We start from the raw sequence: 26,744 nt of genomic DNA on the forward strand, positions 1-26,744 counted from the left end.
GTGTGTAAAAAAGACATCTATTTGAGAAATTCCCTGTAATTCACGTGCTACTATGGTCACCCCGGAATTCAGAGATGTGCAAATAACCACTGCTCCTCAACACCTTATCTTGTGCCCTTTTTGGAAATGCAAAGGTTTTCTTGATAGCAATTCTTTACTCCTTATATTTCAGCAAATGAATTGCTGTATACCCGGTATAGAATGAAAACGCACTGCAGGGTGCAGCTCATTTATTGGCTCTGGGTTCCTCGGGTTCTTGATGAACCTACAAGCCCTATATATCCCCGCAACCAGAGGAGTCCAGCAGACGTAACAGTATATTGCTTTCGATAATCTGACATTGCAGGGAAAAGTTACAGAGTAAAACGTAGAGAAAAATTGATGGTTTTTTCACCTCCATTTCAATATTTTTCTTTTTCAGCTGTTATTTTCTGTAGGAAACCCTTGTAGGATCTACACAAATGACCCCTTGCTGAATTCAGAATTTTGTCTACTTTTCAGAAATGTTTAGGTTTCTGGGATCCAGCATTGGTTTCATGACCATTCCTGTCACTGACTGGAAGGAGGCTGAAAGCACAAAAAATTGCACAAATGGGGTATGCCCCAGTAAAATGCCAAAATTGTGTTGAAAAATTGGGTTTTCTGATTCAAGTCTGCCTGTTCCTGAAAGCTGGGAAGCTGCTGAGTTTAGCACCGCAAACCCTTTGTTGATGCCATTTTCAGGGGAAAAACCACAAGCCTTCTTCTGCAGCCACTTTTTCCAATTTTTTTGAAAAAAATGAAATTTTCACTGTATTTTGGCCAATTTCTTGGCCTCCTTCAAGGGAACCCACAAAGTCTGGGTACCTCTAGAATCCCTAGGATGTTGGAAAAAAAGGACGCAAATTTGGCTTGGTTAGCTTATGTGGACAAAAAGTTATGAGGGCCTAAGCGCGAACTGCCCCAAATAGGCAAAAAAAGGCCCGGCACAGGAGGGGGAAAAGGCCTGGCAGCGAAGGGGTTAAGTGCAGGCGATTGTTTGACATTCGAAAACATCAATACCATTGCCTAAACTCAATTCTGAAACCGAAACTCAACAAATGTAAAATGCTAGTTATTATATACGCTGCTTAAAATCAAGATGAGGTAGGTAATCAAGGTGAAAGCGGTTGCCTTCAACCTAAAATGCATCATTCAATCATATTTAAAAATCACAGTAACAATGATTTTTGTTTAGCTTCTCTAAAGTGCATACACAGAAGACATGCACAAACTTAAGATCACAAGAGCTATCAATTAAATCACAAGACTATCTTAAAATGCAATTATTTTGAAATGGGCTGTTAACAGGGCGCATCAAGAGACATGTTGTCTACAAATATAGTAAATCACCACTCCAGCAATTATTTAACTTCTTTCTAGTCTTATGTTATTGATATTTTTGCACATGCCTATATTGTCCTGAGTGTACTTGAGGTGCTTTTTCAAGAAGAGTATTTATAGTAGTAACAAATTTTGCTCCATGACATGCCAAGGGGATTGATGTTCCTGATGACCAAGTAATGATGGCTACCCTACAAGTCTGTATACTCAGCTCCCTAAAAATTGGTTTTAAAAATTGCTTCCTATATGTAGTGATTCTTGGACATGTGCACATTAAATGACAGGGTGTCTCTGATTTATAACGACATAAAGCAACAATTTTTTCATTCTTTCCACCCTTCCCCATAGAGGCAAAATCTTTGGACTCAAATATGTCAAAACGAAAAAACATAAAATGCTATTTGAGGACATGATAGAAGTGCATGGCAAAGTATGCTTGAGATTTCCGCCCGATATAGGTAGCCATCACCGTCCAGGCATGCCGTCGTTTTGCTAGGATTTTTGTTGTTATCTAAACTTAACTTGTTTTTTGAGGAAAAATGACTGAGTTTAACAAATGCTGCATGTCCCATCTTACTCGTCCACTCCTGTAAACCAAGCTCTGTAAAAGCTTCCTCAAGATAAACACCCCATTAGTTGACTTGCTTTCCCTCTACCTGGAGCTTTATCACCAACCAGCAGAAACTTTTCAAAGTTCCTCTTTCTGCGGCACAGAGACACCAACATAGCTTGACAAAGGTGTTTGGTCATTGGAATTTTTGATGTTGTAGGACAAATTCCAAACGAACCTTTGGTGGAGAGGTTTCTTTTGGGAGACAAATGACTGCCTTATAGGCCTTTATTTGAAGCTGATTTAAAGTAGAGATTTCTTTTGTGTGCCCGTTTTCTGTGCCATATGTCAAAGAGGTAAAAACTGGGCCGCCATCACTTTTACCATATGACAATAAAATGACCCATACAGTTTCTTTTTCAAAAGCATAAAGGCACATATTTTAGACGGAGGTTTCCCAGGAACGATGGTGAACAAACGATAAATTGTGGCCCACAAACACCCCCAGGAATTTTTATTAATAAACAGATTCAACCTGCTGGCCTTTTATAAACCACCTATGTGCTTTATATTTGAAGTCCACCAGCCGCACAACTTGTTTTCCGTAAGTTCAGCTCTAACCCTTGCTTATCGATGTAACTAATCAGAGCACTGAATAATCTTTGAAGGCCGATGGGAGTCAGACTTAAAATTACTATATCATCTGCATATTGCAAGAACACTATTTGGCTTACATTACCGCCATGCCATCTTAATCTTTTTAAATTATTTGTTACTGGTCTGACGGTCAGGTCAGCTGATTTACTAGTTGTTGCCAACATTAAGCTAATGCTTAGTACTTGGGGAAAATGGTCACTTTCATGTGCTGGGTAGATTTTGAAAGTAGTCACTGAAAGAAGAGCAACATTGCTTATAAGAGTATTCAGTCTAAATATATACACTAAAATATGTTATGGCTGCTGGATAATCTTCACAGGACATGCCATTCAGGATTGTAAGACCTTGGGCTCCTAATTGTTCCAAAAATGTAATGGTTTCCATTTTTCCCCCGGAGTCTTCCTATTACTTATATTATTCTCAGCTAATTCAGTATTGAAGTCCCCGAAAGTAAAACTAAATCTTTTGGATACCAGGGCTCGAAAAATCTACTCAACCACTCGCTATGTTTTTATTTTACAAGGTCAAGCTATTTTTAGATCCTACCGGAGTGGAAAAAAAAAAAAAAAACACAGGTGTTCTGTTCAGTCAGAGTGACTGCAGGGATTTTGTAAGTTGAACTGTCTAGACCTATGTGAAATGAAAGGCTCTTGGTATCAGGTTTTTCCTAACACACAACATTTATGTAACTAAGTCAACTTTACAAACATTTCAAAATATATTTCAGAAGCTGTGAAAGACCATTGTTTGTACTTCTGTGAGATGAAAAAAATATGTTAGTAGGATTTAAAAAAAGTCAGAACAATTTACTTGATGTGCAAATGATAAGTGTTTTCTGAAATCCAATTTTCACAGATTATTGGTAATACAATATATTGAGTTATCAGCAAAGCTGCAAGTTAGTGGTAAGGTTTTTGGACATTTCTTGAAAATTTACTGAATGTAAATGACAGTGTGCTACCACATCATGCTTCAGTAATATATTTATTAAAAGTGAGTGTTTAAACAAACTGAGAAACACTGCTGCCTCATGGTAAAGCTATTAGTAAACTAGGAGGCGCGTCATGCATGGATCACGTGTACCTTATATGTGGGCTAGATTTATTATACATGGACCAAACATTTCGTGTATTTAATCAAACAAAAGGATTTTTATTTTTTTTTACAGCAGAAATGCTGAAATCACATATTTGAAGGTGCACTCGTGAGAATGAAGAAAAAGGCGACTGTAAAATGTAATATTTGTCTAGGATCACACAATTAGTGACCCGTTTCCGGGTCAAGTACATTAGTTAGGTCGAGTAGATTATTCAAGATACTCGGCCTGCAGGTCAAGTAAAACTTTTATGATTTTTCGAGGCCTGGATTTCACTTTTGCAAAAGCTTTATTAGATTCAAGAATATTGCAAACCTTTCCTGTTTTTTTTTTTTTTGCTTTCCCTGGATAAATATATATGTTTATTATTAACAGGCCTACTTCTTTATTTTCCACTCCATGTAGTAATCTGGTGACTTGGATCCAGTTCACATCTCAGCCGATTATCTCCAATGACCACCTGTACGTTATAGAAATATAAGTGGCAAGCCACCCCCTTAGATGTCCTTAATGTGAGGTCCTTTCTGCTGGAATGTGCAGCTCCTGATAGCCTAAGTTGTGGACCATGTTTCTTATTACAGAATTAAATCAGAATTGCCAAGGAACAATATTGTCGCACTATCTTGTGCCATTTCTCCAAAGCCATGTACATCCCATGAGCAAATATTAACCTGTACTTTTTACCTGTTGGCCCTGATGGAACTGTAAACGTATTTCCTCTTTGCCGTGTAACAGAGTCAGGAGTGACGTGGTTCCCAAACTTTTGGAGTCCAAGCCCAATCCTGCGTGGTTTGTACCTTAAAATGTTGCTGATACTGTGGACACCACACATTGGGTGCAGAAAAGGATGCTCTTGCTAGTGGTTCAGGTGAAAAAAGTTTTGAGTTCTGCAATACAGATATGGGGATTATTTTGGTTCTAACTGGAGACATGAATGACCCAGATCTAATTACTAAGGGATCCTGGTATTTAGATGATTGATATCTATGTAGTTTGATTCCCCAACTTGCAAAGTGCATAGCAAATCTGCAAATTAGGTCAACTATTGTATTTGATTTCCATGTTGTTAACGTTGACTGTCTGTTGTTGATTAGCCACTGCCCTGAATTAAACAGCTAATAAGTCTAAAGACTTCATTCTATTTAACTGTGGGATTTTCCTGGGCAGTTTCGACAGGTTGCCTCTATTCAGTATGCCATGGCTTGCTTGGGGGGCATATGCAGGCAAGAATAGAAGCTTGACCATCTTTTGTACTCTCAATTGGGTTGGTGATTGAACTAGGTCTGGTATTTTTAAAATCGCCTCTGGGGACAAGGCCACCCGGATTGTCCCCATGATGTCCCTTGGAGTCATCAAGAGGCTGTTCTTGCTTCTTACTCCTGGACTCTTGTTTAACTTGTCAGTCTGCCCATGCTGGGTGATTCTCAATTTGGGTTGCTAGATAACTCCTTCCCTTTAACCGTTATGAAGAACAGGTTCAATTTTTTTTTTTTTAGCTTTTGTAGTGCTTGTCTTCTCTGGGACGCACTCAGCCACAGACAAGCCTTCTTGGCCTGATGTAAAGTTATTACTCTGATGTGTGGCAGAGTTGGCTTCACTTGCTCTGAGATTAGTAAGCATCCCTATCTGGCTTTCACTTTCTTGTGTTTTCCCAAAGTATTGAATCTTATTCTGTGTCATGTTATCCCCTGTATATATAACCACCACTTGGGATAAGCTCTGGGATATTTTACTTACACTAGTGTATTTTTCCTAGTCCATTTCATCTGGGGAAGTTGTTTTGCATGGCTCTTGACATGGTTTTAACAAAACTTGACGATAATGAGGAACCTAGGAAATTCTGAATAGTAAGTGAGGCATTTGTTTGACTATTTTCTGTGTCCATATTGCTTTGATTTACAAAAATCAGATAAACTTGCGGGGCTCCCTATTCCATGGGTCCAAGGTGTTTAAACCACCCCTTCCTTGCCTGCTTTCGCTGATGTTTAGTAAGTTTACCTGGGACTTAACTTAATGTCGAAGACGATGCGTTGGCTTTCTGATCAATTACTGTCACGGCAGCAGAGTCAGCCCAAGGTGCTTTAGTTGGTTGGTCAATTTTCTCCTGTTTCTCTAACAGCAACAGATCCATATCCACACCAGGATGAAGAGAAGCCAAAGTCCCATTTTTTAAGGCAGCCTGTTTCATAAGTGCATTCCCTTTTTGCATGAATGAAGACAAGATTTCTGGGAGCGAGGCAAATGTATCTATTATTGAATGACATGTACAGGTTGTCAGGAGACTGGCTGGTGCTTCGAGTTGGCAGTCCCCTGCAAGCTGTTGATACGGTTGTGCAATAAGGCGGAGGCTTGTGTAAACCTTCGGTGCGAGCGGCACAATCTCCATGCGAATGGAAAACTTGATTTGAGTGCACTGAGCCACACCAAGAGGTCAGGATCTGAGGGACACCACTTGGATGTAAGGAACCTGCTGCAGCTGGGTCCAGGAGCTGGTTGGGGATCCTTATGTCCCTGAGGCTCAAATCAGGAGGTCAGAAAACTAGCCCTTGGAGTCACTCTGGGGTCAAAAGTCCCTTGCTCACTGTGTCACTGGATTCAAGCTAGCCTGGCCGATGAGGAGCAATACCCCGAAACCATTCCCAGGATGCTGGTTTCTGGGCCAGGAAAGGCATGGCCTGGCAGTTCGGGCTGGGCTGGATTCATGGGGAACAGGGTCAAGACTGATTTGCATATTGCTGGGTCCAAACTGGGTGGCATGGTGAACAAAAGAATGACGATTTAACCCAGATCTATGACTCGGGGTGAGGGTTTGAAAAGTTTCAACAGTCCAGTCATCATCTTGTTGTGTTGCTATAACAAGAGATCTGTCACCATACGGCTGCCAATGGAAGGACTCTAATCTAGTCCAACACTGCAGATCCAACTCGCTCCACACTGACTGCTTTTTCACTTCTCACAAAAACATTCAGATATAAGAGGATAGAAACAAAGCCCACCTCAGCAGATCTCCCCAATGTTAACTCAGGATTAAATACTAAACAAATTATCAGGTTGGACCACCCAGAGCAGTAACCTCCAAAATGGTCTATGGTGATAAGAAATACCATAAAAGGACCTGCAGAGCTGCAGCCTACTGAAAACCATAAGGTGTGCTTTTCCCTCTCATATCTCTTTATCCACAACACTGCTAAGCACTAAAACACATAACACAATAACTACACCTCAGTGGTCATCATTCACAACATGGAAATACATTGCATGTAGGATCAAAAACATAAAATAAAGACAACATCCTTCCAATCACACACCCTACACGATGTAGGTTGTTAATAAGGTAGGGAAGCAATTCGGTACCCAACACAGGAGTAGTAAGCATCATATAAATGCTGCAATACAATGACAAATTGGCATTGCCACTAGAGCCCACCCGACAACCAACTACAGAAAAAGTAATCAAGTGTATTAAAGGACTGTAACCAGAATTAAGTTCTGACCTAAAGTGCACTGTGTTAAATGTAGTGGGAGTCCTGTGCCACTTACCAATTATTCTGTGAAACGGCACGAGCAAAAACAAAGATTATAAGAACAATCAAAACAAATTAATAAACTACTTTCTTGTATGATTTTTGGCTCCTAATCATCGCGAAAAATGTGGCCTAGAACAGCCATGGGAATATGTTCATTGGCAGTTTTTCAAAATCATAAAAATACAATCAATCTGCTAACTTCATCGTTCGGCTACTGTCTGCAGCTTTCTTCTTGTAATGTTAACACAAGTCTCTTGCCAAGTTACTTTTCAGAACCCATGTGTTCACCCACCCGAAGGCATGCAACGAAAGGAGAAGTAGTTGACTGGTCTGATGCAAGCACCAGTAGTTGCCAGGAACCTCTCTCTCAGAATTACAAGAAGTAGAAGAGTGCAGTAAATGAAAACACACTCCATTGAAACTGATAATCAGTTTGAAGTGTGCCCAAGCAGCGGTTAAGCCAGGCAATGAAAGAGGTAGTGTTGATAGCAGAGGGTAAAATGAAGGATGCAAGCACAGAGGGCAATACAAAATAATCCTTTCCTATCTTTAGTAGGCTCGCCAAATAGAAAGGCAAAAAAATGAAGGACGTTTTACACTCAAAGTTACAATATCCTTGCGGCATCCAACCAGGCTAAACGAGCAAAGGAGTGACACGATATATGTCTCTACCCAGGTGGAGGCATGCCTTACTGACATTCACATCGATTGACACCGCTAATCAATGTTTACTGGCTCATTATTTTCGTTGCTGTTCACTGCTAGACTTGTCCATTTTTGTCTGGAAATGACTGACTTCATTTGGGATTCGGAAAGTTCTCATTTACTTCGATTTATTTTATGGTATACTCGACTACTGATTGGTGGGATCAATATAGGACTAGAGCTGGCGAGGTACTACTCGGTTTAAGGAAAGGAGATGATGATCGGCATATGACGTGTCGGCAGCTCGCAGACATACACAATAGAAAGTAGAGGTCATGGGACATACAATTTATAGCACGTCAGAAAAAATCTCCCACTTGCTTGAGGTAATCTTTCTCGTCTTCCCTTTGCCATCCCTTTCTCGTCTCTTCCTAATTACAGGGGCGGGACCCTTGGTTGACATAATGTTTGAAACATGAGGTGTTTTTTGGGGGGTATTCTACTCCACAAAAATTGTGAACTCTGAGAAAAAGGAATCAGGAGTATATCCAAAAATGAGTTCAGAGAAACACAGTCAACATCATAGATAACGGGAAGAGGAAAGAACGAAGTAGCATTTATCCCGACATCATGAGGCAGAAGTAAAATATACGAGATTAGGCGGCACAAACGTACCCGGCCTTACGCGCAAGGGAAGGACTGCTGTCCCAAAGGCACAGAGAGATGTTTCCAATTGGTGGGAGTTGCACCATAGAAAAAATACAGGTGGGCCTCCGCACCAGGGGTCACAAAGGACTAAAGCAGGCAAGGCTCAAGTAAGAGAACATCAGTAAATGAGTCAAATCAGTGCACTGTCTACCACTACTATCGCCTGTCAGCCCAGACTCACCAGCTTGGTGGCACGGTAGGGCCCGGGTCCAATAATCTTATGCTCCATGGCTTCCCAGCGCTGTAAGAGCCCCTGAACCCCGCAGTTGCCCCTCCGGGGCTTCCCATGAAGCGGAGGACACAGGACCCGCTGCGCCCCAAAGACAGTCACCAACACCGTAGCAGCGGTGCCAGTTTGAATCAAGTGCCCGCAGAATGCAGTACGCTCATTGGTTGCCGAAGTGACCACGTGACCAATACACCTCCATTCATGGAGGTGTTTCTCTCCAGGCTGAATTGGTACACAGTGAAAACACGATCAACGAGCCTTTCCTCTATTTTTACAGCAGTGTGCCCCCCCCGCCCCTCCCCTCCCCTCCCCTCCCAAGTTGGGTCGCGCATGTGCGGTGCGCCTGCGGCGGGGGCAACTAGAAGGCGGACGTACAATTTACTATCCTGATTCGCCTGCTGCGTCTTGTTTGGATCCTTTGTAGGCAGGTAGTTAATGATTAGGTAATTACCAGGGTCCCTTTCACCTGTAATTTAAAAAACATTTTTATTTTAAAAATGTTCTAGTCCCATAATTTGTATTCTCTACACAGAGAAGTGTTTCATTTAATACAACAAGTAAGAAAAATATGTATGTTGTTGTTATTACGGGGAGTGTGATAGTGACTCTTTGACCACCCGCATGCAACCCTAGCGTCGCTGTGCATCGGTCACGCTGAAAAGAGCTACAGCAGCCAGGTATGTTGGGGGTCAATTAGGTACTGACCGTCGGTTCTGTATTTTAACCCCCTCGCTGCCAGGTCTTTCGCCCTTATGTGCCAGGCCTTTTTTTGACTATTTGAGGCAGTTCGCGCTTAGGCCCTCATAACATTTGTTCATATAAGCTACCCACGACAAAATTTCGTCCTTTTTCCCCCCAACATCCTGGGGATTCTAGAGATAACCCGAGTTTGTGGGTTTCCCTGGAGGAGACCAAGAAATTAGCCAAAATACAGCAAACATTTCGTCTTTCTTTTAAAAATAGGGGGAAAAGGGCTGCAGAAAAAAAGGCTGGTATTTTTTTATCCTGAAAATGGCATCAACAAAGGGTTTGCGGTGCTAGAATCACCATCTTTCCAGCTTTCAGGAACAGGCAGACTTGAATTAGAAAACCGCATATTTCAACACAATTTTGGTATTTTACAGGGACATGCCCCATTTTTACTATTTTTTGTGCTTTTAGCCTCCTTCCAATTAGTGACAGAAATGAGCGTGAAACCAATGCTGGATCCCGGACAGCTAAACATTTCTAAAAAGTAGACAAAATTCTGAATTCATCAAGGGGTGATTTGTGTAGATCCTTCAAGGATTTCCTACAGAAAATAGCAGCTGAAATAAAAAAGTATTGAAATTGAGGTGAAAAACAGCCATTTTTCTCCACGTTTTACTCTTTAACGTTTTCCTGCAATGCCAGATTTCCATAAGCAATATACCGTTACGTTTGCTGGACTCTTCTGGTTGTGGGGCTTGTAGGTTCATCAAGAATGCTAGGTACCCAGAACCAATGTAGGAGGTGCACCTTGCAATGGGTTTTCATTCTATACCGGGTATACAGCAGTTAATTTGCTGAAATATAAAGACTGAAAAATAGGTGTCAAGGAAACTTTGTATTTCCAAAATGGGCACATGATAAGTGTAACAATGAACTTCCGACACTGGCGGTTTTGTACTTACTTTGTAGTTTATTAAAATAATTCCAATACATAAAGGAGACGGGCAGCTATGGCCGTCCGTCTCGCAAAACCGTTTCATCTCCCCTCTCACCGTTCTCGAATGCCTCTGCATCTCGAGCACAAGGCATAAGAGAACAGAGTCACATCACTACATATCTTCCCTCTTTATAATACAATTAAACACAAACACTAATAATATTTACATGTATATCATATCTATAAGTAATACAGCAGAACATATTTAAAATATTGCTTTCTAAATGTAATAGACTTCATACCTTTTAGACTTAACAATGCTTCTATTTTTTTAAAGATAATAATCCTCAAATCTTTTCGGCTTCACAATTCTCCTTCCAGAACTACTCCACTTCCCGTTATTAATGGGAACACCTACAGGCACATAAGAACTGTTAGATGAACTCGTTGTAGGACTATTGTTAATATTACTAGGACTAATGAAATCATCCTGTTCTCTCCCTTCGCTATCATTGTCTAACCATACTTTACATCTGTGGTCTTTCGCGATATTATTCTTTCCTTTCCCATCCACTCTGGTATTTTTACATATTGATAATGCAGATACATGCCATACCTTGCCATCACTTAGTTTTACAGAATTATTGTATACTGCTTCCACTCTCAAAGGAGAGGAAAATTTACTTTGACATTCTCCCGTGTATTTATTGCTTTTATTTCTCACTGCATCGCTAACGCATAACTTAAACCCCTTGCTCTTATGAACATCATCAAAGTACTTTTTATATTTACTTTGAGCTTTTTCAACATTCATCCTCACTTCTTCAGGAGACCATTCCACCCTATTAGCAGCCTTGAGCCAACCCACATTGTCCTTTGACATAGGTGTCCTTCTCCTCATGAGTTCGAATGGACTGGTATTCGTACTAATACATGTGGTTATTATAAATGCCCAAAGGGTTTTCCAACATTCTGTTTCCCAAATCAAATGGTTGCAATTTGACAACTGAATCATACCCTTGAGCACTCTATTAAATCTTTCAACAGCACCATTACCAGACGGATGATAAATGGAGGTGGTGTGTTGCTTAATGCCATTCCTTCTTATGTATTCTTGGAAAGCCAATGATGTACATTGAGACCCATTGTCAGATACAATATATTTCGGTAAACCCTCTCTAACAAACATTGTATCCATGAATTTAATTATGGTAGTAGTGTCAGCTTTTTTACCAATGCTTACTTCCGGCCACTTGGAAAACTGATCCACAATTACAAGTAGGAAAGATTGTCTGTCACCTTCACCAATAGGTCCCATGACATCAATACCTATACTCTCCCAAGCCATGTTGGGACAAGGTATAGGATGTAAGGGCGGTCTCAAAGTTACTTGTGTCTTATCCGCATTCTTGCAAACCATGCAGTCCCTATTCCATCTATATCCTTATCTAATCCTGGAAACCAGTACCAACACTTTACTCTATTCTTAGTCTTGCCAATGCCTAGAAGACCTTCATGGCAAATTTCTAGAATTTTCTTCCTAAACCTAATAGGGGGTATCACTTTCCCGTTCCTGAGTAACAGACCTTCCTCCATGAACAACTCGTCCCTCCCTTCCCAAAAAGGCCACAAATCTCTGTTAACCATTTTTTTTTGGCCACCCCTTCATTAATATAATACTCAATTCTTTTAGTGTCTCATCTGAACTCTGTTTTCTTATCCATTCATCCTGTGTTATACCATGACACACACCTTCATCTACCATAGCCACCCACATATCTTCTGTCACTTCTTCTTCCGTATCCTTGTGCGGCAAAGGCATTCGACTTAAGAAATCTGCGACCATGTTCTTCACACCAGGCAAGAATTGTACTATATAATTGAAATCAAACAAACGTACTGACATTCTAGCCAACCTCGGAGAGGCTTTATACAGCCCCTCAGTAGTTAAAACCTTCACTAACAGTTTATGATCACACCTCAATGTGACTGTGTTTCCCCACACAAATTGCCTGAAATGTTCTAAAGCCCATATACATGCTAGTGTTTCGTTATTGAAGTGACTTCCTCTGTCTGATTCTAAAGAGGCTGGGAGTCCAAAATGATGAATCAATTCCCTAAGTAAAAGATTTGCTACTGTGAAGCTATCATTTCTATGTGTGGGGTAAGCTTCGATCCAGTGACTAAAATACAGACAATAACCACTACGTATCTCAAACTACCACACACAGACATCTCAATAAAATCTGTTTGCATTATGTTGAACAGACCTCCTACTATTCCAATGTGACACAAATTGACAGTTGTTCTTTTTCCCACATTCATTTGTTGACCTGTAACGGACCTGTGACAAATAGCTTCAGCAATCTGTCTAAGCTTTGGATTGAACAAATTGTTTAAATGTGCAAATCATTGCATTCTACTAATGTGTGTTTGACTGTGATAGTATCTTGCCATTTGTGTCAGTAGACAGTTTGGCAAAACCACTTGCCCTTCAGATGAAATCCAGCATCCCTTTGTGACTACTTCAATATTATCCAACCTTTCTTTTCATCTTCAGAAACATTTTCTTGCAAATGTTTGACTTCCTCCCATGTATCAATCACTGTTAAAGTGTAACTTGGGTTTACTTCATTAACATTTAGTTATTTCCATTCTTCATTAAAAGAGATACAGTTCAATGTGCAAAACTATGCGACTTGATCCACATAGGAGTTTTCTCATTAAAACAAAATCATTTGACTTTTGGTGTGCACTGTATTTAACCACAGCAATATTCTCAGGTAATTGTAGGGCTTTTAACAAATCATGAATTCTCCCACCATTTCTAATTGATAAGCCAGAAGAAGTCATGAAACCACTCTGTGACCACAACTGCCCAAAGTCGTGCACTACACAAAATCCATATTGACTGTCTGTGAAAATTGTAACTTTGAGCTGTGCAGAAAAACAGCATGCTCTAGTAAGAGCCACCAATTCAGCCACTTGTGCAGAAAATACTCTTTGAAGCCATGAAACTTTGATTATACCAGAAATTGTGCACACAGCATAACCAGGTTTCAGTGTTCCCACATTATCTCTTAAAGAGGAACCATTGACAAAAATAATTTGGTTGTTTTCCTACAACAGGGTATCCTGATTATCAGGTCTGGGTTTCATGCACAATTCAGTAACCTCCAGACAGCCATGTTCAACTTCCTTCAATTTTTCAATTTCAACGTTGTCTACTAGGAGCAAGATTGCTGGGTTAAGCACAGTACACCTCTTCAAGGACATGTTAGGAGAGTCTAAAATCAACAGCTCATACTTCGTGAGCCTTGCATTTGTCAAATATTGGGTCTTTGTTCGGGTAAGCAAAATCTCAACAGAATGTGGGACAAGAGCAGTTAAAGGATGTCCCTTCACAGTGCTCTCGCACTGAGTGAGTGACAAACCAACCGCTGCCAGAATCTGCAGACAGCCAGGTAATGCTGCTTCTACTGAGTCCAAAGTAGCAGAACACTATGCTACAGGGTGACTTACACCACCATGTAGCTGTATAAGGACAGAAAGGGCACCTAAATCACATTCATGACAAAACAACAAAAATGATTTAGTGTAATCAGGCATTCCCAAAGCTGGTGCTTTGCACAAACTCTCTCTCAGCTCAGTAAAAGCTTTCATACAAGCTTCATCAAAAGGCTCTAGGTCATTTATACCTTTGTGGGTCAGTCTCTGCAATGGCTTTGAAATAACATAAACATTGGGAATCCATTGGCGGCAGTAGCTCACCATTCCCATAAACATCACAACCTCTCTGTGTAACTGGAGGATTTATTTGCAAAATAGCTGTAACCCTCTCTCTAGACACTTTCCTTGAACCTTTTTCTATTTGGTGACCCACATATTTCACTTCTTTCTGACAGTACTGTAATTTTGCTGGGGATACTTTATATCTATTTTGAACCCAAATTTTTCAACAAGGCAATAGTATCTTGCCTGCATGCTTCCTTTGTCTTTAAAGCAAACAAAAGATCATCAATGTATTGAACCATGCTGATTGGAAAAGCATTTCCAATGATTCTGAGTTCTTTTTCAACACCTGAGTAAATATTGAGGGAAACTCTGAAAAGCCTTGTGGTATCCTACATCAAGAATACACACGATTGCAAAATTTAAAACGGAAAATTAATTGGCTATCCTCAAGATGAGGCAGTAAGAAAAATGCCTGTGATAGGTCTACCACCGTGAATCAGTCTGCATCATTTGGGATCTGAAACAAAATCACTGCTTGATTTTGTACCACTGGACAACATTTGACCACTATGTCATTAATTTTCCTCAAATCTTGAACAATTCTAAATTTCCCATAATAGGAGGATTACTTGGGCTGCTCAGCACTTCTTTTAGAACTCCTTCCTTCAAAACATCTGCAAATACTGGAGTAACTCCTTCAATTACCTCTGGTGCCATATGATTTTGAGGAGTTTGCGGAAAAACTACATTAGGTTTGACTGTGACTTTATCTGGTTCAACTCCTCTGATCAGACCAAGGTCTTTTCCAGAAAGATGCCAAACCTTTGAAGTATCAGTACATTCTAGGTCAGTTGGCAGGACTTGTACTGTAAATGCAGGATAGAAACTAATCAGTGGAACTTCTTCATTAACTGAATCACATTCAGTTGTCATAGATGAGTCATCATCATTACTAATTGTCGGAATACTACAAAACAAAGTGGGGAACAGGAAGATTACTGGTCCAGTGTACACTCTCCCAAAATCCAACATACAATAATCATAAAGTACACTGTTCCAACAAGAAAGTATTACTTGATCACAAGGCAACTGTAATCAGGAGCTGGGGAGCCCTCACACACCCAATAGGATGTCAAGCTTCATCGCTGGGCACGCTCCTCGTCAGACTGGCACTGCAATGTCTGATGGGCTACCCCTTAAAAAAGGTGGTGGTACTTAGCCAAAGATTGGTTACCAATGATAAATACAGGCTATAGGTGCATACAGGAGAGAGCGAGAGAAAAAGAGAGAAAATTGGCTCTAAACCATACCCATCAAATTTAATATTTCAGAAACAGGTTTAGGCCAAGATTAAAAAATTAGAGGGGGAGTGCTTGTGGAGATAATGCTCAACTGCACTCCAATAGAAGGAAGTGGGAAATGTCCCAAATCCTATGATGTTAGGTCGACATGTTTCGCATCTAGATGGTCTCAAAAGATCCAGTGACGCTTCATCAGGACCACGAATATCACTTCTCCTGAGTAATTACACAAGGGACCTAATTTGGAATATAGGAAAGTAAGTACTGGTCGGTCACTTACTCATGTAGGCTGCACGTCATGGTCAGTCTAGTCAGCAAGTCGCCCTGTGAAAAGAACACAGTTATACGTGTGGAAAAATTATGCGCAAGCAAGTGTGGTTAAAGTGAAAGTAAAAAGGAAGAACCTGTAATGTTCGTGGCTCGTCCCAAGTGTGGTAATAGGAGGAATAAGTTGCTTACCGTCCCATCCTAAGGTACGGGCTTCCTATGAGTACGCAGGCCCAAAATTGTGGTACTAAAATACAACAATATAAAGGAAGCAGTACAATCAAATAAATTGGTTAAATGTTAAAATTCAAACGAAACCATAAACATATATTATGTCTATTCATGTATTCAAATAACACCGTCCAAAATCCAAGTCAATTTGAGTTAATTATGAAATTCAAATAAATGATTGTGTTCACAGGAACAACATTGTGCACCGAAGTCTAGAAAACCGTGGAGCGAAACCCCAGAAAAGTCACAAAGTTAAGCGTGAGACCAACAGTCACTTAACATTCCCCCAATATGACAGATAGAAACTTCTATCAGAGGCCGAGATTACTTGCTGGAAATTAAAAATGTAAAAATAAATGTCTAATGAAGCCAGTGCCGGCGGACAAATACTCACGTAAACCTCCGTCTTGGGTAGCCGGACACCTACCCGGGGACCGCGCTCCTGCAGATGCTTTGGTGACAGGGCCCGTGGAGGCCTTGGGGAGGGTGACCCACAAGATTGCAGGCCCCATGAGGGGCCTGTTACGCACAACAGAGAGGGTGATAAACTGCCCCTCTCCCCCAGGAACTACGTGTGGCCCCCGTTGAGTGCATGGGAGCGCCAGGGGCCCCTACCATGACCTTCCAGTCACTAGGAGTGCCCTGTTCCACCAAATAAGGTACTTTTGGAGACACTGAGAGGGTGGTATGCTCCAGGGTTGTTTTTCTAATAATACATACTGACTATATGTTCCTATTATGGGCATGTTAGGCTGATGTATGTTTATTTGCTCATGACTTGCCATATAATTTTATAATGCTCCTGATATAGGCCCTTATGATATTTTCTATGACAAGTGCATACATTTATTTACTGTGATTCCTGACTATTGCTTGTGTTGCAGAATCCTGAGTACTTACATGTTCTAATGTGACAACTGCTTATTCTTGCAGAGTATTAGTAACTTGTGTAACGTTCTGACCACTGCTAAGGTAGCAGGGTATCACTGACGTGTAATGTTTGGTCTAATTATGTTTTGTGCAATACATTTTATTTTTACATAGCTCAGTGTTGTGTTTACTTTGTTGTGTACATGTTGCGTCACGTTTGTTGAGTATGTTGTGCAAACGCTTTACACATTGCCTCCGGGTTAGGCCTGACTGCTCGTGCCAAGCTACCGAGGGGGTGAGCAGGGGTTATCTTGGACGTGTAACTTCCTTGCCCTGACTAGAGTGGGTGGGTTCTGCCTGGCTTAGGTGCATACTCTAGCCAACCAGAAACCCCATTTCTAACACAGGTTAACAGAGCTTCATCTGCATCATCCCCAGCAAGAATCCACAGCCTGGAGTGTATCTAGTGGACTTTTAAGGATTCGGCCAAGTGCATTGTGGGAATTGTGATCCAACTTTCCAAGGACCACTCAGGCGATTCCAGACCCTTGGATTTTGTGTTTTGGACCCTGTGTACCTGCAAGGAAGACTTCAGGAAACACTTCCTGAAGTTTGGAGAATTTTGGTAAAGTTGGCTCTTTGTGTTTCTAAGCACTGGGGAGTGTTTATTCTTTAAAAGAATATATATCTCCGGTTCCAAGGACCAACCAGGAGATTCCGGACCCTTGAATTTGTGTTTTGGACCTTTGGAACCTGCAAGAAAGGCTTCAGGAAACACTTTCTGAAGTTTGGAGAATTTTGGTAAAGTTGCCACTTTGTGTTTCTAAGCACTAGAACATGTTTATTCTTTAAAAATTCATATCAATGGTTCCCTACATTGGAATTTTGTAGTTTCAGTGTCTTTTTACTCATAAAAATATAACCTATTTTTATAAATTGGTATGGGATTTTTAGTGTGTGTTGTGTCTTGCTGATTTACTGTATTGGTGTTTTGTAATGCTTTACACTTTTGTCTCCTAAGTTAGGCCTGATTGCTCGGTTACAGCTACCAAGGGTTGAGCAAAGGGCTAATTTATTGAGTCCTTTTCTGAACCTATATTTGGTTAGTGGCCTTATTGCCAGTGGTAGGTTCATACTTACCACTACCAGTGACCAACTTTTCAACAGGAATTTCTGCAGTTCTTACTGTAGAGCATGCAGCTCCTGTATCAACTAGGAATGAAACCTGATAACCCATTACTTTTCTATTTACATAAGGACCCTTTAGATCCACTTCTAACGAAGCTACTAACACATTTCTCTTCAACCAAAACTCACTCATCAATTCTTCATTCGATTCATCCTCACTAGGAAGTGTAAACTGTTTTGTCATCTGATTACTTTGATACCACTTTTGACCTGTGCTCTGCTGAGGAAGCATCACCTGCTGCTGTACCATTGGAGCTGGATGCATCATTTGGGACTGTATTTGTTGTGACTGTGGCACCTGAAAACCTGGTACCTATATCTGTTGCATCAGTTGGGGACTCTGCATTTGCTGAGGAATCTGCATTTGCTTATTCATATTCTGGACATTTAAATTAGGATCCTTTATACTCGGTCCCCTCAAATTTGGAAAAATATCGTTTTCATTCATCTGTTTAACAACACATTCCTGCACCATCATTGGACACTCCTGTTTCCAATGCCTGAGGCAAGCGTGACAAGGTAACATGCTTTTAATTGTCTGCATATCACCTGGATTAACAGTAGTATTCAAATCAACACCAAAGTTTCCATTGCCATTTCCACCACAGTCTCTACTTCTTGCCTGACCCTGATTTTGAAACAACATGCAATTGCTTCCCTGTTGTGGAACAATTACCTGCATTCCTGATTGTGCCACTTTAATATGTATCACCATTGCCTTTTTCTTCAATTTCTTCTGTTTCATTTCAATCTCGTCACTCAGTATTTAGCAGACTGTAATAATTCATCAACCGGGTTTGCTTGCCAGGAAATGAAATGCCTCTTAAGCATCTGGCTAATTTCAGGTGTCAACCTTTCAACAAATCTGAATACAAAAATGAATCATGTCTTTGGGCTCTATTGTTTCTGTACCACTATAATGTTTAAATGCTTGCAACACTCTCTCATAATATGCATGTGTTGACTCCTGTGCTTCCTAAGCTGTCCTAGAGATTCTCTGGGAATCATTACTTTTACGGAAAATTTTCATTTTAAAAATTCAATCACTTTGTGATAATATTTCATTACATCAGGAGATGGTGCACCTGTAACTGTATCTTGTGGAGGCTCTCTTGTTAGCTAGTCAACACTCCTTTTTCATTCAGCACGCAAAACAGCTGGGACCAATATTTCTAGTAAGGTATTCAAATCCTCCCGCAGGCATTTTGCGAGCTTCATAAATCTATAATTTCACTGGTTTCTCTCTCAGTCTCAGGTAGTCATTTGTAAATGACAAAATATTAATTCTGCTCCAAGGGATGTACATAAATCTCTCCAGAAATTACTCTCATTGGTAATATCTTTACTGGAGTCTGCTGCACATCAGCATTTAACTTTGCAGATTCCTTTTTCTTCTGATCTCTTTTCTTTACCCATCTGCCTTACCATTTATCTAATGCTCCCCATGTTTGAATATTCTGAATTCATTCCTTAATATGATTTTTCATTCCCGGTATTCTCATGTTCTCAATATCTTTTGCATCAAATTCTAACTTATAACTTCTTTTCAGTGGCTTTGATTTCTCAATTTCTATTTCATATTTCTCTGTTCTGCTAATTTCTGGTGTACCAATCCTGCTCTGTTTGTAACATCTTTACACATGAAGCGTAACTCATCTTCATTATATGAGTCAACTCTATTTAACTGAAGTATTCCATTCATTTCATTTAATTCTAATTTAAGTCTTGCCAGGTTCAATGATTTTCCCTCTTCTACATTTTTTTTTTACCCTACTCATTTTTTTCCAGTCAGTCTGTTAACTGCAGAACTGTCAAACCTTGTAATGCAACATTATTATTTACAGTGAGCACATTTTGTGGAGTAATACATGGAGTCATCAGAAACAAATTTGAATTCAAGCCTGACTTTCCAAAATTTTGTGAAGTCCTAGAATAATTTAAATCAATCAGTGGACCTGTCTTGTCAAAACCCTGATTCATTGGGGTCATTACTCCTGCAGTAACATTGAGTCTCTCCATTTCTGTATCTGAAATAAGATATTCTACACATTAATTTCATTATGTCCCGGGGCAAGCAATGGTACAACAGGACCAATAGTAACAGGAACTGTTAATGCTTCTGGACTTGATTGAACATTCTGATTTCTCGAGTAATTCATTCTAGATCTCTGACCTGAAAGCATTGAAGAACTTGATTGTGATATTGTCACAGGTGTATACCTCTGCATTGTCTGAACTTGCACTGTAGCACTTGAACAAGGTGTAGATTCCACCTGAACCATCATTGGTTTCTGGTAAATCTGTGATATCTGTGATGATGGCATCACCGGTAACTTCATACTCGGTGCAGTATTTACAACAGGGATTGTAGGATAGACTACAGGTAGCTCAACCTGAGTCATAGGTGTCTGAGTTACAGTAATAGTAGGAACGTTCGTTGCAACCTGTACTTGACTCTGTGTTACAACAACTGGTACTAGTGCACTTGGATCAGTATTAGTACCTGTACTTGTCTCTTGTGCTGCATATGGTGGAGAACGACTTCTCAGTAACTGCATTATAAATTCATCATCATCATAAGTCAGTGATTCTATGGCAGGACCGGAGGCGAGGAATATGCAAAACTTTCTTTCCTTTATTGAAACAGCAGACGTTGAAAGCAAAAAAACAACACTTCCTAGAACACTCTGGGATGGAAACTACAATCTGAACAGCCTATCCACAACGACCAAGGTCATACCCCAGCTGCCCCTCCTCAGGCACTTCCTCTTTCTTTCCTGCTCGAGTACAGATACGTTTCCTTCCTTTTTTTCTGTGTTTTTTGGCTTGTGCGTTTATGCCGCGCCCGCTACAATTTAGTGTATATCGGTAGGGGACGCGTTTTGTGGTGCTTGTGGTGTCGTTTTTCCTTACAGGGTACCACAGGGGTGCGGTTTGTTCCCTGCTCGCAGCTGGACAGCCCGTCAGGAGCTGCGGTATTCCCAGCGCACCTGAGGGGGCGGCGCAGTGCTTCTCCTAACGCGCATCTCGCGCTTCGATGATTCTTGCTGGGCCCGCGCTTTTGCTGAGAAATTAATAGTATGAGCCCGCGGAATCGTTTCTCGTCACTGCGCGCCCTGGAAGCCCTTTTGGGTCTGTAGTGACAGTGCACAGCGTTGTGTTTCGTGATCGGTGGCCTGACGCCCCGCAGCTCCGGGTCTGTATTCCTTGTTTTTAAAATGGTATTTTTTCATAGCGCTTGAGCACTCAATTGATACCTTGGCTGCCATGGGGCCAGGCCCAGGTGTTTCTTTGTGATTAGCTCCCAGAGATCCAAGGGAGGTTGGCCCCAGGGGATTACCCCATTCAGTCTTTGGCAGTGACTTTCTGTAGAGGGGCTCTCCCCCATTCCACCTTAAGGCCTGTCAGACTGCTGTCTTTCTTTGCGCACTGTACGCTGTGCAGATTACATCTGGACTTAGTCCTACTCTTATTCTGGTGCACGCCATGCTTTTCATTGTTGGGTTCATCCCAGCCATACGCCTCCAGACCCTGTAGTACGTGGCCTTATGGTCAGCATGTAGGGAGAGGGTTATGTGGATCCTGTTGATAACGAATTTTGTGAGGCAGTGGACACTTCCATTCAGCAGGTGGGGGCGGCTGCCATCAAGCCCCTGAAGAAGAGTCTGTTTCAGCTAGCTCATTCCTTTCCGGCCCCTCTTAACTTATCTGCCCAAAGTCCGCCAGATTGGGGTCAATCCGAGCAACACCCCTATAAACACAAACTACAGGGCGCCCTTGATATGGGGCCCTTTGAGAAGGTGAAGCAGGCTTTAACAGAGCTCTCCACTCTGAATGACGATTCCCTATCTCTCTTGCCGTAGGCGGACCCAGAGGAGAATGAGTCGCACAACTCTACTGATGAGGCAGGCCCTTCTAGGCAGCCGCTCAGACTCCCTCGGAGCTTCAGTTACTTATGGGGTCGGACATGTTGGATCCCAGTGACTTGGTCCACCCCCACCCCTCCAAGTGGTTTCCTACCAATATAGTCACGTCTTACGTCGCCACCTGGCTGCGCAACCCTCTGGACAAGGAGGTTCGGGTGCGCCTGCTGTGGAATGCCCTCACCCTTCCCTTCCAAGTAAGGTATCTTGTACCCCGGACATAGATCCCAGGATGGCTCCCTTTTTGCAGAAATTTATTAAGGATCCCAAGAAAGGGATCAACAGGTCCTGGCTGGCCTGTCAAGATAAGCTGCTCGATATTTCAGGCCCACTTACTAAAATCTTGGAGTTGGCTGAGCAGGCCAAGGTGTCCGATATTCCTTTGTCTCCAGAGGTAATCTCTGGTTGGGCACAGAGGGCTATAATATTCCTCGGGAATGCCAATTGTGGCCTCCCTGCCGAAAGGCGTAGATCACTCCTTATCAAGGTGGATCCAAAGTTGAGGGATCTGGCTTCGGAGGAGATGGGGCCTGTGGCTCAAGGGAATCTCTTTGGGGACCCTTTCATTAAGGAGTTGTCTAAATTCGTTGCCACCTTCACGTCGCTTGATATGGCGCAGTCATCCATTAAGAAGATTTTTCAGCCGCGCCTTTTTATCTCGGGCGGTCATGGGAGAGGGTGCTTCGCCGGCCGCATCTACATCCAGGGCCCGCTAGAAATCAAGCCCCACGCAGAGCCGCTGAGCAGCCGCGCTACGGTGAATTCTTCCCCACTCGGAGGGGACAGCGCAGCAGAGGAGCCAAAGTATCCTTGCGAGGGCAGCTACAAGGAGCTCAGTCCATTCGGTGTCTTGTTGGGAGTATTCCTTCCAGTTGGGGGTCAATTGGCTCTTTTCGCTCACGAATGGGAGGCCCTTACTTCAGACTCTTGGGTTCTTCTGACAGTCAGGGGGTTTCAACTGGAGTTTTTCGGCTCTCCGGTGCAGCTCTCCCGCCCGCAGCCCTTAGTGTTCACCCATTCTCAGAAACGTTTGGTGGATCGGGAGGTGGGAGAGTTGTGCCAGAAGGCAGCTATAACTCCCACTTCCCTGCACCCTCTGGGTTTCCTCAGCAACATCTTTTTGGTGGACAAGCGGGACGGGGCCAGAGACCCGTAATCAATCTAACGGAGTTCAACAGTTGGTTTCTGTACCACCACTTAAAGATGGAGGTCATCCTTTTGCGCCCCAGCGATTGGATGGTGCGCCTGGACCTTCAGGACGCGTATCTGGCAGGGCCCATCTTTCACCCGCATTATTGTTTTCTTCAATTTCAGTGGCAGGGCCAGGTTTCCGAGTTCACAACTCTGCCGTTCGGTCTTTCTTCGCTCCCCTGGTGCTTTACCAAGGTGTTGAGGCCAGTGGCGGAGCACCTCCGGGCGAGAGGAATGCGTCTCATCATCTATTTAGACAATCTTTTGCTGCTGAATCAGTGTCCCCTCACTTTGCAGTAGCAACTGCAATACGCAATCTCTCTATTAGAAGGACTAGGTTTCTTGATAAATGCCAAGAAGTCGGCGCTGGTTCCATCCATGCAGACCACCTTTCTGGGTTTTGTAATAGACTCGGTGAACAAGATCTTTAGTCTTCTCTCTCGCAAGATCACAAAGATCCGTCGGGAGTTAAGGAAGACCATCGCCTGCTCCTCGGCATCCCTGCGTCAGGTTACTCGGATAGTGGGCCTTTTGTCCTCGTCCATACCAGTGGTTTTTCTGGGTCCTCTTCATTACAGGGCACTCCAGCAATTGAAGGCCTCTCATTTGCGAGAGGGCCTCTCTTATTCGGATCAGGTGATTCTGACGGAGGAGGCCAGAAACAAGATGGGATGGTGGCTTTCCCACATGGAGGCCTGGAACGGCCGGGCGATCTTCGGCTCTGACCAAGACATAATTATAGAATCCAACGCAAGTGGCTCGGGTTGAGGAGCTCGCTGCGGGGACTCGGTCACTGGGGGAAGGTGGTCTGCCGACGAGGGAACCCTTCACATCAATTGCCTGGAACTCCTCGCAGGTTACTTTGCCATTAAATGTTGGACCAAGGACAAGGCCAGTTGTGCAGTCCTGCTCAAAATGGACAATCGGTCGGCGGTACGCTACATCCGTCACTTGGGGGGCACCAGACCCAAAACTCTGGCCGACCTGGCCAAGGATCTTTAGGCGTACTGTCTCACATAAAATATCTCAGTCACAGCGGAATATCTTCCAGGGTCCTCGAATCATATAGCTGAGTGGTGTTCACGGGAGTGCCAGACACGAGTTTGTGGCGTTTAGATCATGGGGTCTTCGCGAACCTAAATGCAAGGTGGGGTCCTTTCTCTATAGACCTCTTTGCGTCCAGACTGTATCATCAAACTCCTCGTTTTGTCAGCTGGAAACCGGATCCGTTAGCAGTGGCGACAGATGCATTTCTTCAGGACTGGTCAAAGGAGAAGGGTTACGCTTTTCCTCTCTTCGCCATGATAACGCTTCTGGCTGCGCTGGTACGCCGTCAGATGTAGCTAGTGGTGATCACTCCAGTCTGGAGGTCTCAAGTGTGGTTTCTGGTTCTTCTGGAACTTTCTTGGGATTTTCAAATCCTTCTCCCCCAGATCCAGATATACTAAAGGATCTCCTGGGCCGGAGTCACCCATTGGTTCTCCAAGGCCACCTTCCTCTCATGGCTTGGAGGATTTCAGGGAATGATGGAGAGTCCCAGGCCTTTCATCCAAGACTGAAAGATTGTTGGCCGCAGCCTGCACAGACAGCACTTCTAAGAGATATAAATCTGCATGGACAAAATGGGTACGTTGGTGTCTTCAATGCAAAGAGGATCCCATGGGGTGCGATGTTGTCCCAGTCTTGAACTTCTTGACCTCCTTGGCTTCACAGGGTATGGCCTATCGTATGGTTAATGTGTACCGCTCGGCAACTTCTGCGGGCCATCTCCCGTTGCAAGGTTCACCTATAGGGGAACATCCTTTGGTGTGCAAGTTGTTACGTGGCGTCCGCCTGGCTCTTCCTCCTCAACCCTGATACTCAAATTTCTGAGATGTCAATTTGGTTCTTAACCTTTTTCAGTCCTGGCAAGGGAATGAGTACCTTTACAGGAAGGAAATATCGATCAAGCTCGCCATGCTTTTGTGCCTTGTTTCCTGCAGAAGTCTCTGATGTCAGGGCCCTGGAGGTTTCCGGTAGGGTCTTTACGCCTTGAGGGGTTACCTTTCATGTGTCTAGGAGACCTAAGACTGATACTAAACTGATTTCTTATCCGGCCTTTGATGCATCTCCTAAGTTGTGAGTGATGAGGTGCCTCAAGGCCTGTGAGGTTGTGACTGAAGATGTTAGACCCCCGGGGGAAACTCAGTTGCTTATTTCAATTCGTAAACCCTTCAAAGCTTTCTCCTCTCTGAGTATAGCCAGGTGGATAAGGTGGGTTTTGCAGGAGGCAGGCATTAACGTGGCAAGTTTTGGTGCGCATTCTGTCAGGGGAGCGATGGCAACTAAGGCGTTTTCGCTTGGTGCTCGACTGGAGGACATTATCAATGCAGCTGACTGGTCTTCTGATTCCATGTTCAAGAGGTTTTATTTCAAGCCGGTCATGGACATGGCATCATTGGTGGTCAATAAGCTTTGAACATGCATAATCCTTCCCTCCGGTTATGCATTAGAATAAAAAAATTCTTAGCTATTGTAACAGAAAGTTTAAATTCTACTAAGGGCACAGAGGCGAGGATTATTCCCACCCGGATACGGTTTGTTTTGCCCTACCCAAGGGATGGTATTATCCTGTACGGAAACTCTCTTTATGAGTAAGTAAGGTTTTTTCAGAATCCTTCCACTACAACAGAGGTCATTGCTATGCTGGGATATCGTTTTTCTGATGTCGTTAATTTCTTTTCTTACATCTGATATTAACATGATTAGAAATCTAGACTACACTCAGATACAGTGTTTCTCCTTTTCTTGTAGGTGTTGAGACAAGCAAAGGGGAATGATTCTTCTGCTATCTTCACCTCACGTCAAGAAAGAGGAAGTGTCTGAGGAGGGGCAGCTGGGATATGGCCTTCCTTGCTCGTTGTGGATTAGCTGTTCAGATTATAGTTTCCATCCCAGAGTGTTCTGGAAAGTGTTGTTTTTTGGCTTTCAACATCTGCTGTTTCAATAAAGGAAAGAAAGTAGTGCATAATCCTCGCCTCCATGTCCTTAATAGAATTGAAACTTTCTGCTACGGTACCTAGGGCATTTTTAATTTCCTAGCCTCATCTAATTTCAACTCATCTTCTTCAGAAGAGTCCTTATTCCTTTTCTTCGTCTTTAGTCTGATATTGCTCTCTTTCTCTTGTGTAATTGCAAGAAACATTCCAATTCCCTGTAGAGTTTCAGTGCTCCAAAATGTTTGTTCATTGACTCACCTTGCCTCTAATGTCTTCTCAACTTTTTTCATTCACCTCTCAAATTTTAATTTCTCTTGTTTGCCCACTAATTCCTAAATGGCTAAAGCTTCAAATTGTGCTGGTCTTGGAGAAGGTTTTAATTCATACAGCACTCTCCTCACATTTTCTACAAATCTCATACTAAAAGTTCAATAGACAGGAAACACTAAGCTCCCTTCCTTCTCTGTAATTTGCACCACTGTTTAACCAAATGCATGCTGCGGTACCTTTCTCTTCAATTACAATGTACACAGGTGTACCTTCTGGAGGGGCAATGTCTCCTACTTTAACTGGAATTAAAGCATCTCCCTTAAGTACACTGTTCAACACTTTGAAAAATGTTTTTTTTTTTTATTTGACTCAAAACTACAAATTAAATT

At 42.4% G+C, this 26,744-nt stretch overlaps 1 protein-coding gene and 1 long non-coding RNA gene across 2 annotated transcripts in view; one reads left to right on the forward strand and one right to left on the reverse strand.

Moving 5' to 3' along the window:
* Positions 1-9,000, reverse strand: part of DEPDC1B (DEP domain containing 1B) — a 222,438-nt gene extending 213,438 nt beyond the window's left edge. The window contains exon 1 of the mRNA XM_069222516.1: positions 8,727-9,000. Coding sequence (XP_069078617.1) covers positions 8,727-8,774 — 48 coding nt within the window. The 5' untranslated portion in view covers positions 8,775-9,000. The remainder of the gene's footprint in view (positions 1-8,726) is intronic.
* Positions 9,001-9,122: 122 nt separating this feature from the next.
* LOC138258681 (uncharacterized) lies at positions 9,123-26,117 on the forward strand. The gene is made up of 2 exons (XR_011198613.1): positions 9,123-9,217; positions 25,901-26,117. It is a non-coding gene; the product is annotated as an uncharacterized lncRNA (long non-coding RNA).
* Positions 26,118-26,744: the final 627 nt, after the last annotated feature.

The sequence above is a fragment of the Pleurodeles waltl genome, chromosome 1_1 (assembly GCF_031143425.1).
Source record: "Pleurodeles waltl isolate 20211129_DDA chromosome 1_1, aPleWal1.hap1.20221129, whole genome shotgun sequence".
Classification (NCBI taxonomy): domain Eukaryota; kingdom Metazoa; phylum Chordata; class Amphibia; order Caudata; family Salamandridae; genus Pleurodeles; species Pleurodeles waltl.